Here is a 14,664-nt window from a genome sequence, read left to right as displayed (position 1 = left end):
TCAAACAAAAATAAAACACTTTGAACAAAAGCGGTAATTTTCTGGACTGTAAGACGGCTGTCCCGGATGACAAAAACAATATATAATTATACCAAATTACTCAAGCGAAAGAAACCGCCATTGAAAAGAAACAAGAGAGAACAAATCGGGTGCTTTCAAGAAGCCTACTAACCTTATCTATGTCAATATTATTTAGAGAAGTATATTTTACATCTCCAACAGGCAAGTAAATAATTTAGTGTGATCGCCTTAGGTGAGAGTATATAGTACTACTCGTAATAATAACCGATTGTCAATCTGCTGGACCTTCGTCTGTTGTCTTGGCCTCAATTTGTCTAATCTGGAAAAACCAGCCATGAGCCTTTGTCATTTTTCAGCAGCAAAAATAAAATAAATAGGCAGGGTCTTTATAGGTCTTTATATTATTTCGCATGCGATTCCTTAGGGCTGCGCTAAATAGTCTATAGAACCAATAACTTCCAGCGGCCCTAAAAATGCCCCTTCTTCGCTCTCGTCGGATCAATTCGCTCACCGAATCCCCTTCCCCCCCGTCCACCCCACCCCCCTCCCCCACGACGGGAGCCTGTTCGCAGGCTACCGATGCTAGGAAAGATACAAACAGTATCAAAAAAGGCTATAAGTATATATGCGTCTGCTACTTTATTTACTTATTTTTATTTCATTTCGTTTTATATTCTACACATTTTACTTTATTGTGGGGAACCAAAAGTTAAGCTTCGTTATCTAGCTTAACCAGTTCCCTTCTTGGCTTAGAGCTTGCCTTGCCCTCAGTATCTCTTCATTCACTCTGCGGAATTCCTCGATCTCTCTGGCTCGATGTTCATGCAGATTCCGTTCTTGTTCATCTATGGTGGTTTGTAGTTGGCTGAGCGCGTTTTCGAAGTTTTCTCTTTGTCTTTGCCTCTCTTCGCGTATCCTCTCTGTCGTGAGTCGGAGTTGAGCGTCTCTTAGCGACGATACTGTTTGCATTAATGCAGTTTGTTCTTCTGTTGTCAGGTTCCCAACTTGCTGGCGGTACTGAAAGTGGGTGACAATGTTAGTTTGTTGTGTATAGAATACGACGCATTTTGCCTCAGAAGTCGTATAATTTTTGGAAGACAAATGCACGAACAATTTTCTTTAAAGGCTAACAAGTACTACAAAACAACAGCAATAATATTGGACTGGATCCGAAAAAAATTACAGTTCTCATTCAATGATTTCGAGGGAAAAGAGGGAAGGTGACGACGCCAACATTAACCGTTTTGTAGCATGCTGCCAAAGTTTATCTGGGAAATTTTTTGCCATGAAGATTATTGTAGTCGGAAGTTGATGTGCTTTCTTCATTTTCTGTATTTGCATTAGGTTTTACAGCTTGTTTTACTCCTGTGTTGGCTTTGGAGGAAGAAAGACAAGTCAGTAATGAGTCACACTTCAAAATGTCCGCCGTCTTGGATCCGCCATCTTGGATCATCTTGGATTTAAAAGTTTTCCCAAAAATAGCAGATCGTCTCCAAACTGATTCGAAAAATACAATAAATGAAAAATTTTCAAATAATCCAAAATCTCTCAACTAACTCGACATTTTAGCTGAAAACATAATCACCAAATTTCGGTGAAACACTTTTTGAAAATGTGATTGATAATGGTAATTGAACTGAGTGGAGTGCAATTTGGTCTGAAATCATACGCGTGATTTCAAAATCGAACGAGCGCGCAGCGCGAGTTCGATTTGAAATCACAAGTATGATTTCAGACCAAAATTGCACTCCACTCAGTTCAATTGCCACTTTATTAGATCCATTTTGAAATCGCACAATTTTATCGCCTTAATTTTTAGATTTTTGATGTATTGTTCCAGTAGCCGGTGTGTTAAAAAAAAAAAGCGGAACCGGAAACGCCTTTACGTCTCATTTAGTATGCAAAACGATGTCATGTGACGAAAATTCATCCGAGCATGGCAAAGAAACAAGCGGTTTTGAAGTGAGAACGAAAATAGTCAATTTCAGGTATAAAAGTTCAATTCTCGTCGCCTGAATCAATGATGGAAGGTCTTTCTTTCTTCTGTGGTTGAGGCTGAGACTTTTCATTGTCTTTGGAGAAGGAATTTGAAGGTGCATCCTGCGTAATTCTGCGATGGATTTCTTTTGAGTTGTGAAACTCGAGTGCACGATGCCCAGTGGATGGTACGTTTTTTTTTCTTTCATACCGTTTAATGGCATGATTTTAAGGGAGTCCAGCTCGTTATCATCTCCGTTTCTTTTTGTGACCTCGATGAAGGACTCAATACTCAGGACCTTGTCAAGTTCTCGCGGCACCATTTGTTTCAAGATATTTCCAAGATGGCGGGACTAGCACCAGCTTCGTAAGACGTTCATTCATTCACTGTTTTGTGGCGCGGGGCGTATTTTGACTATGTTTATTCACAGCGACAGAGTTGAGCTCTTTTGTTGCTTCGTTTGAAACTACCGGAAACCTGGAAACATCTACCTTATTGAGATGGCCCTGAATTTGTTGTTGTGTGGTTTTCGTTTGTTTATGTTTTACTGGACTCGGTATCATACGCATTTTGAGCAGATGTTGAAGAAAAATCGCCGAAATATTCGTCAAAATGGACATTGAAAGTTGGAAACTTCCATTAAAGTAGGTGTTCAGCCTGAAGGAGCTCATAATCGTCATTTACAAACTGTAATTAATTACATTTGTCAATTTTTTTGGAAAAACAAAACAACAAGAACAACAAAGTTTTGGCAATAGTAGTTGCTAAATTCTCCACACAATGGCTTTTTGCTTCTCATTTTCCTGAAATTTTATCGTTTACTTTAAACTAATATTGAAATCTGATTGGTTGTTTTGTTTTACTGTCCCATTCTCAATGGCTGAGAAAAAGATGCGATTTAGAGCAAAAAATAGTGCGATTCGTGAATAAATCGCACCATTGCGAGCCAATCAGATTGCAAGGATAACCAGTGATTTCAAAATGGATTTAATAAACAGAGAAAGGAAATAACACGTGACCAAAAAATTGACACTTCAATAAAATGTTTAGGACGGGCGTCTTCGCCTTCCTCCTATTTTTTTGTGAAGTTTATCACACCTTTTAAAATTAGCAGAATTTTCCTTTCATTATTTGTGGAGGGTAAAAATTTTGGGGATAGCGAGTCACTAAACTCGGTTAATTTAAACGAGTAGCGCATGTTGGCCGATGTATTAAAAAAAAAAATTAGTGCTCTAATATATAGAGAGAAGTATATATAAAAACATATTTCAGGGTTCATGTTTACCCAGACAGGGTGATCTATTGCCTTTGTGTAGATTTGTGATAAGAGTCTAAAAGCAAATATCAGACCATAAATCTTTCTATCTCTAATTCGATTGTTTCGTATTTAAAACCGGTGCATCACTTTTTCGGGTCGATCCTATCGGAGAGTTTTCACTTCCGGCGGGTCGCTACGTACATTAGGGATTTTCCAACAATGTATTTAACAATTAAGTTTTAACACTACTTTCGAGGAGATTATGACGAGGGATCGTCACTTTAGGAACTTTCCGGCCGAGCTGAATTATAACTAAGTACACTGAACGTTTTTCACAAAAAGTTATCTGTTGCTGAAAACGGTAAAACACTTTTCTTTTATTGCGTGAACGTTTAAAGCCCTTCAATAGAATGTTGAGTGGTTAAAAAGACGACTCGACTGAGACCTTGAGCTACTGTAGTTCTTTTAATTCCGTAGAACGGCGAAACATTAGAATGAAAAGGTCAAGGCGTCAGTCGAATCCTCTATTTGACTTTTTTTTAATTAACTTCCTGAAACACACCTCTGTCAAATTCAGATTCAAGTTTCTCAAGCCGTTTTCCAGTTCAGTGCTCTCCTGCACCAGCTGCTCGATTGTTTCCAAATCACTTTTTGAGTGGAGCTTGACTTGTGGCTTGACAGCAACTTTTCTGTGATGCACGGGCGGGACAGCCAAGACTACGAAGACGAGAAAGCAAACGAGATTGTATATTAATCGATAATCGCCCTGTTAAGTTTGAGATTTGTTAGTTTTCTAGTTACGAAGTCAAACATTGCTCATGTTGTGTGATCATTACCATTGATCCCAATGAATAGCAATAGAAAGACATCTTGACACAGCATTACTTTCTCAAGCGGTAGGCTATTGAGAAACAATCAGGTTTAGTAACAATCTTTTCTTACTTAAAGGTTACGCTACTCGCTCACTCGCTCAACCACTCACTTGTATAATTTCGCGCTTGTAACTGAAAGTGTTTAACAAGTAGAACAGAGTGAGATGTCCCAACAAAATTATAGTTTGTTAAAATGAGCCCGATTAATATTTATTTCGGCTATATTACTATTGGTAAAGATAAGTTCAAAGAAAGGTCAGCCACATAATTTCAAAATGATTACCGACACCTGCAAATTTGTATACGAGCACCACGCTGGTGGTGACCTTAGTCAGACGTACATAGGGAGGGGTGTGGTGGATGCTATCCCGACCCCGTCAGCGGTTTTGTCACAATTTAGTGAAGATGATTTACTCCGCAATACCTATTCCCTCGCCGAGATTTTAATGTGCCACCCGTCTCTCCGTATCATTTGGCATTGCCATGGCAATTTAGTTTCGAAATTTGATATATTGACCCATCCAAATGTTGTCTTTCTCCACATAATTCTTCGTCTTTTCAGTTTTTATTAGTAACTATTTGGAATTAGCATCTTTCTTCATATATTTCCTTTTTCATTTTGGGTTAGTTTCCCATCAATTCACGTTAGGTGTCTGAATTACTGAGAAAAATAGTCTCATCCAAGATGGCGGGGGTATTTTCACATGCACATCCGAGGGATTAATTGTCTGAGGTCTAAGGTATAAGCCCCTCTAAGGGTGGGGGGACTCCCACATAAAAAGGACGTGCTCCTCGTACCTTCATAAAAGTGGTTTTGATACCTGTATGGATGTTCACTCCAACAGGTCCACAGAGAGAGCTTTCGCGGAACCTTTTAGGGTATCGAGCCAAACTATTATTTAAATTTGACTCATTTATGCCGGGAACTGTACAGAGATACCGTACTATCAAAGTGTTCAATTATATTTATCGTTTCGCTTGTAATGAACAACTTAAATTAAACTGGACAGAGATTTATGATAGCACTTTCGCAAAATTTACGAGCAGAAGGTATTCGAAGCAACCGTATTCGTCACTATTAAAAAGTATGAAATTGTCACTTGTTTTACAGTTGGTACTTGTTGGAAATTTCAAGCCACGCACACAAGACAGGAAATTAGTACCTGTTAAGGGTTCTTTTCAAAATTTCGGATGAGCAGCCCCGTCCTTTTCATATGGGCTATAACCTATAAGCTATAATCAGTTCCCAGCACCAAAGGAAGAAGAAGATAAATAATGTTCTTGTTTAAAACAACGGTGGAGCAGTTTTTAACCGTCACTGTTTCACATCGTTGAATATATATTTCGCAAGCCTGGGAAATCAGCACAGATCCGGCTTCGGAATTCGCCTTTTGTTTGACGCCAAGTTTTTTTTTCTGTTTTGGTGGGAGGGGGAGGTTGCAACAAGAAGCCAACAGTTGATTTGAATTCTCAGATATATGGAGTGAGACCAAATGAGCGTCAATGCAGAAACACAAATCTGAAAGTTCTGCTGAAGCTCGCATTACTAATTAATTCGTCACTCAAATAATCTCGATGCGAGATATCTGAAGATCGTGCTTTTCATGAACACTTTCTTCTTGAGGAAGCCGCATATTTAACGGTGAAGTCTGCATATGAGCCAAGTGGCCAATCAGGCTAGAGCTTATCCCGGTTTCTGTAGTATGAAGCGACTACGAGTATTTCTACTCCCCGCTGGATGGGACGCTGACATGGCGGCCATACTCCAAATAATAGGTTGACAGAGACATGCAGCCTTGGTTTACCCTATACTTCTTTGATATTGGACATCCACGTTATGATCAATTGAAACCTGTCAAAACAAGGTATCCGCTGACCAGTATCATGTGAACATATCGCGGGCTCAAGTTTACAGCTCATTGAGGTCACGTGTTTTTTGAAGTTGACCGCTGACCGAGTGCTGGTTTTCGATTGGATCGCGAGCTCATGTCAGGTTAACCTGTTGAAAACAGAGCAGGATTGTTCGGAAGCCGGTTAACTCTAACCCAGGGTTAAAAGTTAACCGAATTATAACTTTTTCTTCCATACAAAGATTTTTGCTGTTTTGTTTTGTGTATATGGTGATTATTAAAACTCAAAACAGAAGGCCAAACAATATACAAAAAACCTCACCGCAAAGTTGCAAATCAAATTCTACCTAGCCTTTTCCTGGGTTAGCTTAATCGGGCTCTGAACAACCCGGCCCAGGAGCTACACTTTTAGGCTGACCTAAGTCTATATATTAAGTTAGAGATTTTACAATGGCTATTTTCTCACTCGTAGGAACTATGAAGAATCTAGAGCTAACAGCAACTTTCAAAAGATTTCAAATGAACGATAAAATGTACTCTATATAAATGCAATTTTCAAATTTTAGGGTACAAGCTGCAAATCATCTCGGCAACATAAAGACTCTTGGTTTGTTGTTGGTTTTCTTCGTTTCGATTTGTTGCTTACAGGACTGTCTAGGACTTGGTGCATGACCACCAACAGATCAACCAAGCCCCGAAGGAATTTGAAAACGCAACAATCACTGATCATTTTTGATTTGTGTTTGAGGAAAACTCTGTCAGGGAAATCGCACAATTATCGTGACGTCATCGTTTTCGAAAAGCTTCCTTTTCGTGACGGATTAGTCGGGACGGTAGGCCTAAGCGTAGAAATAAAGATGCGTTTTTAGATTTCTCCGGCGTAGTGTGAACTATGTAAACAGTAGCATCCATTTGGGGCGAAAATATCTTCGGATATTTCTCCGCGGACATTATCTCTGCCGAGAACAGAACAGTTCACGAACTGTGAGCTTTGAGGAACAGATAATGCCCAAGGACAAATATCCGAGCATATTTTCGCGCAAATGGAGGCTATTGTGTTTATTATCCTTCAATCGTATTTCGCAACACGCGCGGTTTCAAAATTGGGGAATCTCACTTGGATATTCCCCAGTTTTAGCCGGGGAATATTCAGTCACGTGATGCCGTTTAGACTAATAGCGCGCGAACTATATGCTCGAGAGAAGATAAATGTTGTAATGCAATAGGTCATTTTTATTACAAGGATACTATCAGGCGAATAACAAAGCAAACCGAGTCAAAAAATTATAAATAGAGAATCAACAAACGATCAGAATTGCGAATTGGATGAGATATCTTTTTTTATGGCAATTCTGAACTAAATCTCTTTTGGCATTTTTTGTTCAAGTGTTAGACTTGTCTTTGTTGGCTGTCAGGAATATATTCCAGTACTGGGCCATTGTAACAAATATCAACTTTGCCTTATTTTTACTATGTTTGTAATCTGATTTTAAAGTATACTTGAAACTTGATAAAATAACAGTACTCCTCAGTAAGCACCTGGTGTTTTTTGTAAATTATATCATGCAATGCCATATTTCCGAGAATTAAAATATTGTTATATATTTATCCTTACGCATGTTGCTAAAAATGTAATAGGTTTCAAAATACAAGGTGTACTAGACTAACCAAGAAGCAGAAAAAGAAAAAGGAAAAAAACTTAAACACACAAGTGTTTTATTATCTGACACTGTTCGTCACATTCTTCTTGACTCGAGCAATTTCAGTTTTTAATGGACACAAAACTTTTACCAGAATAACTTTAAGTATATTAAAAGTATATCAAATGGACACAAACCTTGTACCAGAATAAAACCTTGTACCAGAATAACTAAGTATATTAAAAGTATATTAAAAGATAAAGATGTAAACAGTCGTCTGAAATAACACCAAAACACTTTCTCATGGGAACTCGAGCAAGTAAATCTCAAAGTTCAGAGGATTTAATGAGACCCTGCTGGTGTGCAATTTGGTATATATTATTAAGGCCACACCTACACAGGGGGAGGGGCAGATCTAACAGTACCAGCGAGGATATTTGTATGGGTAACAACATTGCAAGCCCCCTCCCCTTTTGCTGGGAAACAGGAAACAGAAACAAAACACTGATTATTGTGGCAAAACATGGGTGGCAGGGAAGACAGAGTCTATCTCCCCTAGAGTAGCGGCGTCTCTAGGGGAACCTATGTTACTAAGGGGACCAGAAGAGGGGTGCCCATCTGGGAGGACAATAGATCAGATGGTACGATGGCGTCATCCTGGAGAGATCCGGACCTATTTCCTTGGAAGTAACATAGGATGGCCCAGAAGATGTGGTGCCCCTCTGGGAGGACAATAGGTCAGATGGTATGATGACACCATCCTGGAGAGATCCGGACCTATTTCCAATGGTGGCCATAGCACTTACAGTGGGGCAAAGTGCAGCCTAGGTTGCACTTCCCTGTCACCAAAAACCTTTATTGACTAAACAGCTATGGTTTACACACAATATAACAAGTAGAACGTGGCAGTAAAGAAACCGAGAAGGTTCAGCAGGCAAGAGCCACCTTCTCACAAAAGCTAATTACAATCACATGGAGAAAAAAGATGGGAGAAGACAAAGCTACCAATACAGGGAGGGAGGGAGGGGAAAGCGGAGAACGGCCTAGCTTGAATACTAACTCACAACTGGGACAGGGTCAGAAAACAATGGGATTTTACTAACTGGGGATTGAAGGAGTTGGGAGGGGTATAGCACGCTGAAATCACATGAAAGCATGGTGGAAAATCACTGGGAGCTTTGTCGTATGATTTCCAATATGTTAAAACTATTGGGTTGCATTGGACAATTACCTAGGGTTATTGCACAATGGCTAATAGGGGGAAGATAACAGAACTTGTGACAACCTTAGATGACAGCTATGATGTAGACTACAGAGCTCATTAACCACAGTTTAAATGCTTAAACTTCTAATTGTCAGGTAAAACACAGGCATAATTTCATCATCAGTTTCATTTCACGAGTACTTTTAAGTGTTTCATATATTACTTCAAAATTTATTTTCTACATATGGTGTTGTTAGAAATGATTTCTTTTGAGAAGATATTTAAAAGAGTCGCACAGAAGTTTCGAATAATCTCGGTAAAAAGTTTTAGTCCACTTGTTACTCGAAGTTTTGGTGGATTCCTTCTTAACACCTAAGCTAGTATATAACTATAACCGAACTGAACGACTTTAATCTGCATTTGATAATGGCAACAAGATAACGCGGAAACGTCAAGTTATAGCATTTATTGTTCTTTTAAAATGATTTCTTTGTAACCGAGTATCTTTCGGGATTTGAGGGACAAAAGAAACTTAAAAATTTTGTCCTGAAATCCTCGGAGACATGCTAGAATATTGATATAATATATCGAACGTGGCCATTTACACGAACGGGAATCATTTTTTGACCAAAAGATTAAGTATACAGAGCACGTTCTTAGTAAATGATTCTTCGTAATATGTCCTTGAAACTCCAAAACCCTTTTAAACTTGAGACTTGAGATCGACATAAACAATGGCTCACCTCTCCAGAAACACTTTCTTGCTGTTCATGCATGCTCACATGCCAGTTCAGAATCTTAACAACGAACTAAAGTACTGATAGGTACTTTCACACCGCATCAAATTGGGGAAAAAGCACAACGTTTGCGAAAAAACGGCACCTTCTTGAACAATCCAATATGGCGGACGGAGCTCCAAAGACCGTGGTAAATGTATGCATGCATAAATTTGCATGCACAAATGTAACACCAAAACGGAGAAACGCAGCCCAATCCTTAACTCATGCGCCATACTGCGCATGAGTAAAAACTCCATCTGGGCACGTTTTTAGCGGAGCTCCATCGGCCCGAAGGGCCGCCAAGCGGAGCCCCATACCCATATACCCATGAGTTGATATTTTCATGGTTATCATGGCTAGCGGCATAGCTCGTGGGCGTGTACGCACGACGGCGACGGCGACGACGACGACGGAGTCGCGCAACATAGCGGCCATACTCCAAATAATAGCTTGACAGATATATGCAGCCTTGGTTTACCGTGTACTTCTGTGACATTGGACATCTATGTTATGATCAATTGACACCTATCAAAACAAGGTATCCGCTGACCAGTACCATGTGACCATATCGCGGGCTCAAGTTTATAGCTCATCCAGGTCGAGTGTTCTTTTAAAGTTTACCGCTGACTATATATGTGCTGGTTTTCGATTGGATCCTGGGCTCATCCCAGGTTAACTTGTTGAAAACAGGACCGGATTGTTGGGAAGCCGGTTAACGCTAACCCAGGATTAAAAGTTAACCGAAATATAACTTTCTCTTCTATACAAATTTTTTTTGCAGCTTTGATTTGTATATATAGTGATTATTAAAACTCAAAACAGAAGGCCAAACAATGTACAGAAAACCTAAACCCAAAGTTACAAAACTCAAATCAAAATTCTACCTTTTCCTGGGTTAGCTTAATTTGGTTCTAAACAACCCGGCCCAGGAGTTACGCTTTTAGGCTGGCCTAAATCTATATATTAGATTATTCAATGCATGATATGAGTGGCGGCTCAAGCCAAACAATCCGCCTTCATCATAATAGGAATAGAAAAGAGTTCTAATGATGACACGCAGGTGGTGAATAGTATGTGACAAAAGCAAACACTCTTTCTTTTTTTTTTACATTTTATAAAAATATCGAGGCTGAAATTTGAGAAATTTTAAGAATATTTTAAGAATAACCCCGGGGCTGAGTTTTTAAAAAGAATATAATTTTTTGTGTGTGTTAAAGATTTTTATTATATGGCTTTGGCTTGTGGCCGATATAACGCGCGCTCTGATTGGTTAATTGTCACTGAATTGTAGGGCATTATTCTCCCGTAATGCCCAGGGCCGATTACGGATTATGCAAATTAGGAAGAGCCCGGTTCTGAAAATTCAAGCGCATTGAAGCGATGAAAGCCGATTAAAATCAGTACGAGAATATCAGTAGCTAAAAGTTTAGAGATATTTCTTTAATAAAATTTATATAGATGACTTACCAGTCGGTAACCTTGGCGGGCACTGGTGAAAAACAATCAAAGTTTGCCTAGTCTTAAGTGAAGCTAAAATCGCTAAGTAAAAAACACCATCGGCAGATCTGCCATGCATCCTGAGCAGAACACCACAAAGAAACTTATAAGTTATCATCTTAGTCACAGCAATTACCGAAGTATTGAACTCCATCAAAGTTCTCGTCAAATAGATTCCCTCGCTTTGACACAAGCAAGTGTAAATCAGCTTCCAGGATCATCAGATGTAAACAATCGGGCGGTTTCTGTCGGTAGCAGTGTTTCTGATAACTGCAGACGTTCACAAGGCTTGAAATGTTCATCCATAAATCCCAGAATGAAGAAGGCGAAGATATGTTGTCGAAAGCGAATGCGAAGATCGAGTTAAGGTGGCCGAACACAGTTTCCGCGCGGTCAGCGGTGTTGTTTAAAAGCCGGCGCGGTTTTTAAAAAGCAAAACAAACATGGCGGCAATTGCAAAAAAAGTTTTTTCGTCGTGTTTCCGGTGGTTTGGCAAATGCCGCGTAAAGTCACTGTCTGTCAAAAGACCTCACAATGTTTTACAACTGAAAACTGTACCCAAAGCATGCAGTTTTTTTTGTTGCGATTCTGTGCTAAAAAATTGTTCTCATGGCCGTGAAACAAGAAGTGATCAGCCGGAAAGCCACACGTGTAATTATCAAGTTTTGTTGGGACTACCTGTTGCTGTTTTAGTGTCCATTTATCTTTCAACGTCCCTTGCATTTTGCGGAAAAGAAGATGCTAATGTATCTACTCCTACAAACTTGATTTTGCTCCGAACGCGCAAAGCTGAGAAACGAAAAGCTCGAACTGAAAAAGCATGAGTTGAGAGATGTAAACGTAGACTCTTCTCTGATGAGGATTCAGACAACATCGCCTTACCTGTCCTGACTGAGCCACACATGCTGAGGGAAAATACCAAACCTCCCCAAAGACTTGCTGAAGACATGGTAGGTGGAAATAAACCGGTTGAATATTCTTCCTTGAAGGCTATTTTGCCATAAATATCAAACAATTTACCAGAACTAGCCTCGTATTTCTTTTGATTTCACTAGTCCTTCGTTACAAGAGATGGCGAAAAAGAAGAAGTCCATTCCACCAAACCGGGGGCATTTTCTTTGAATGGCTACAGAATTGTTGACCTTGGGCTGATGGCAAAGAGTATGAAATTGTGTCAACAATGCAACTCTGGTAAAATGATACAACTAGAATTTTACCAATTTTAGATATCATGTTTAGGGGTGCCAATGACAGATGGGGCCAATGATTTTCTTACTCATGCGTTGACTAAAAACAACAACAACAAAACAGACCACCTGATTCAGCCTTTATTCAAATTTATACAGTGATAAACTCAAAACATAACATAAAATTGTTTTTAAGATTGTACCCGATTGTACAAAATCTTGGTCACAGAGCTCAAGTTTTCATTTAGATTTACACTTACAAGCAATAAGGACAATGGTCTAATAATCATTTGGCAATCTGTAACCCTAAGGTATCAATACATACTTTTTCAATTCTAGGATCTCTTTCTCTCTCAAGTGCCGTGAAAGAAACAGGAGTGGGAAGTGCCAGAATCATTTCAGTAGTGTGCCAGCAATGTGATAAAGAGAACACAATAGTTACCTCTGGGCAACATCAATACGGAAAGCGAGGGCCAAAACCCTATGATATCAATACAAGAATTGCACACGGTGCTATTGATAATGGAATTGGCTACACTCACGTAAATGGTTTTCTTTCAACCCTGAACATACCAACAATCAACAAAACTGCATACAAAAACCGAGAGCGAGAAGTTGGCAAGGCAATAGAAGAGGTGGCTACTAATTCATGTCAAATGGTTTTAGAAGATGAAATTTATCAAGCAGAAAATAACGGTAAAATTCGAGGTGACGATGGTCTTATGCCATTGTCTGTCTCTTATGACATGCAGTGGTTGAAATGGGGTAGGGCAAACAATTCTCTCACTGGACATGGGGCTATCATGGGCACTCACACAAAGAAAGTCCTAGACTTTGCCAGCGCAAACAAATTTTGCAGAATTTGTGAAGCAAGCAAATCAAAAGGCAAGGAACCTGGTTGCCATGACTGCCGCATAAACCATACAGGGTCCTCAAAATCAATGGAAGCAGCAGTAGGAGTGAGACTTTTTCAACAAACACCCAATCATGGAGTAAAGTATACCGTGTTTATTGGGGATGATGACAGTGCTACAATTGCAAAAATTCGAGCAGAAGTAGAGTACAATGTAGAAAAGTGGTCTGATGCAGTCATGCAACAAGAACAATTGTCAGTCACTTGAACAAAATTAGCTCTGAGAGAAAAAATCAGCCAGGGGAGTCACTACTTTCACAGAAGGTTATTGACTACTTTCGCAAGTGCTTCAGCTACTGCCTAAGTCAAAACAAGGGAGAGCCTGAACGGTTGAAAGTTACAATGAAGGCGATTGTTCCTCATGCCTTCGGGGACCATCAGCAATGCCAAGACCACAAATTAAATTGGTACGAATATATAAAGAATCCTGATCAGTATCACCACAAGGATTTACCAAACGGAAAGGACTTACAGGGCGAAAGTTTAAAAACAGTTTTAAACAATTTGTTCAATGTATATGCAAGTGACCTTGTTGTCAAAAAATTGGTTTCTAACGCTTCTTCACAAATTAACGAAAGCTAGCACAGCACTGTTGGCTCGAAAGCTCCAAAAATTCGCTTTTACGGTGGCAGTGAAAGTTCTGACCAAAGAGTTGCAGCTGCTGTTGCACAAACAAACTTGGGAAAACAATATTTGCTAGATACCCTTCGCTGTCTAAATGTAGAGCCAGGTGATATCACAGAGAAAAACATTTTATCATTGGACAAGGAGAGGGAAGCTGAAAAACACAGAAAATCGTCCGTTAAATTCAAGAAAGAACGTAGGCAAAAGTACATGAGAAAGCAAGCGAGAAATAGATCAGATGTAAACAAAGAGGGGGTGACTTACCAAAGTGGTGTCGCACTTACATTGGATCCACAACTTCTTCAAAGAGCCATCGTCGCAAAAGAAAAATTAAAAGAGTTTGAGAAAGACGTCCCATCTTTAACGAATCGACCCCAAAAGAAGTTCATTACATGCCATGCAGATGATTTGAAAACGAAGCCCTTCGTGATAATTTCATTTGATACGGAGACAAGCTGTGGAGGAAAGGAAGCTGAAATCATTCAATTAGCCGCTCAAACTGAACAGGGGCAAACATTTTCAAGATTTGTCCTACCGAAGAAAGGCATTTCTTTCCATGCTTCAAGAGTAAATAAATTTCAAACAGCATCAATAGGCGGTAAAAAAGTCCTTCACCGTGGTGGTAGCCCTTTGGAGACTGTCTCTCCAGCAGAATGTCTCGAGTCCTTTGTTGATTTCATAGCAGCATCTAAAATGCGGAATAATTGTGCTAACGTAATCCTTATCGACCACAATTCCTCCTCTTTTGACACTCCAGTTTTGCTTAGAACATTGCTGCACTATTCACCACAACTTACTCCTAAAATGAAGGCACTAAACGTTCATTTCGCAGACAGTCTTG

General features: G+C 39.5%; 2 protein-coding genes across 2 annotated transcripts; one reads left to right on the top strand and one right to left on the bottom strand.

Moving 5' to 3' along the window:
* Positions 1-653: 653 nt before the first annotated feature.
* Positions 654-4,189, bottom strand: LOC145487186 (uncharacterized). The gene is made up of 3 exons (XM_081465915.1): positions 4,094-4,189; positions 3,820-3,974; positions 654-1,038 (listed from the first exon to the last, which is right to left on the bottom strand). The coding sequence occupies exons 1-3, from the start codon at positions 4,137-4,139 to the stop codon at positions 745-747; spliced, it is 495 nt and encodes a 164-aa protein (XP_081322041.1). The 5' UTR covers positions 4,140-4,189; the 3' UTR covers positions 654-744.
* A 7,812-nt stretch (positions 4,190-12,001) lies between these two features.
* LOC145486878 (uncharacterized) lies at positions 12,002-13,424 on the top strand. The gene is made up of 3 exons (XM_081465589.1): positions 12,002-12,049; positions 12,155-12,290; positions 12,557-13,424. Exons 1-3 carry the CDS (start codon positions 12,002-12,004, stop codon positions 13,405-13,407), a joined length of 1,035 nt encoding a protein of 344 aa, XP_081321715.1. The 3' UTR covers positions 13,408-13,424.
* Positions 13,425-14,664: the final 1,240 nt, after the last annotated feature.

The sequence above is a fragment of the Orbicella franksi genome, chromosome 5, assembly GCF_964199315.1.
Source record: "Orbicella franksi chromosome 5, jaOrbFran1.1, whole genome shotgun sequence".
Classification (NCBI taxonomy): Eukaryota; Metazoa; Cnidaria; class Anthozoa; order Scleractinia; family Merulinidae; genus Orbicella; species Orbicella franksi.
This window is presented reverse-complemented; position numbering and strand designations above follow the sequence as displayed.

What these genes read in the sequence shown, in the direction of transcription:
- LOC145486878 (XM_081465589.1), top strand. Translation starts at nt 12,002, where the DNA reads ATGCTGAGGGAAAATACCAAACCTCCCCAAAGACTTGCTGAAGACATG. An exon ending in AAAGACTTGCTGAAGACATG is followed by an intron (nt 12,050 to 12,154) that starts GTAGGTGGAAAT and finishes TGATTTCACTAG; the next exon opens with TCCTTCGTTACAAGAGATGG. An exon ending in GTGTCAACAATGCAACTCTG is followed by an intron (nt 12,291 to 12,556) that starts GTAAAATGATAC and finishes ACAAGCAATAAG; the next exon opens with GACAATGGTCTAATAATCAT.
- LOC145487186 (XM_081465915.1), bottom strand. Translation starts at nt 4,139, where the DNA reads ATGCTGTGTCAAGATGTCTTTCTATTGCTATTCATTGGGATCAATG. An exon ending in GCTATTCATTGGGATCAATG is followed by an intron (nt 3,975 to 4,093) that starts GTAATGATCACA and finishes TCGTCTTCGTAG; the next exon opens with TCTTGGCTGTCCCGCCCGTG. An exon ending in TGAATCTGAATTTGACAGAG is followed by an intron (nt 1,039 to 3,819) that starts GTGTGTTTCAGG and finishes ACCCACTTTCAG; the next exon opens with TACCGCCAGCAAGTTGGGAA.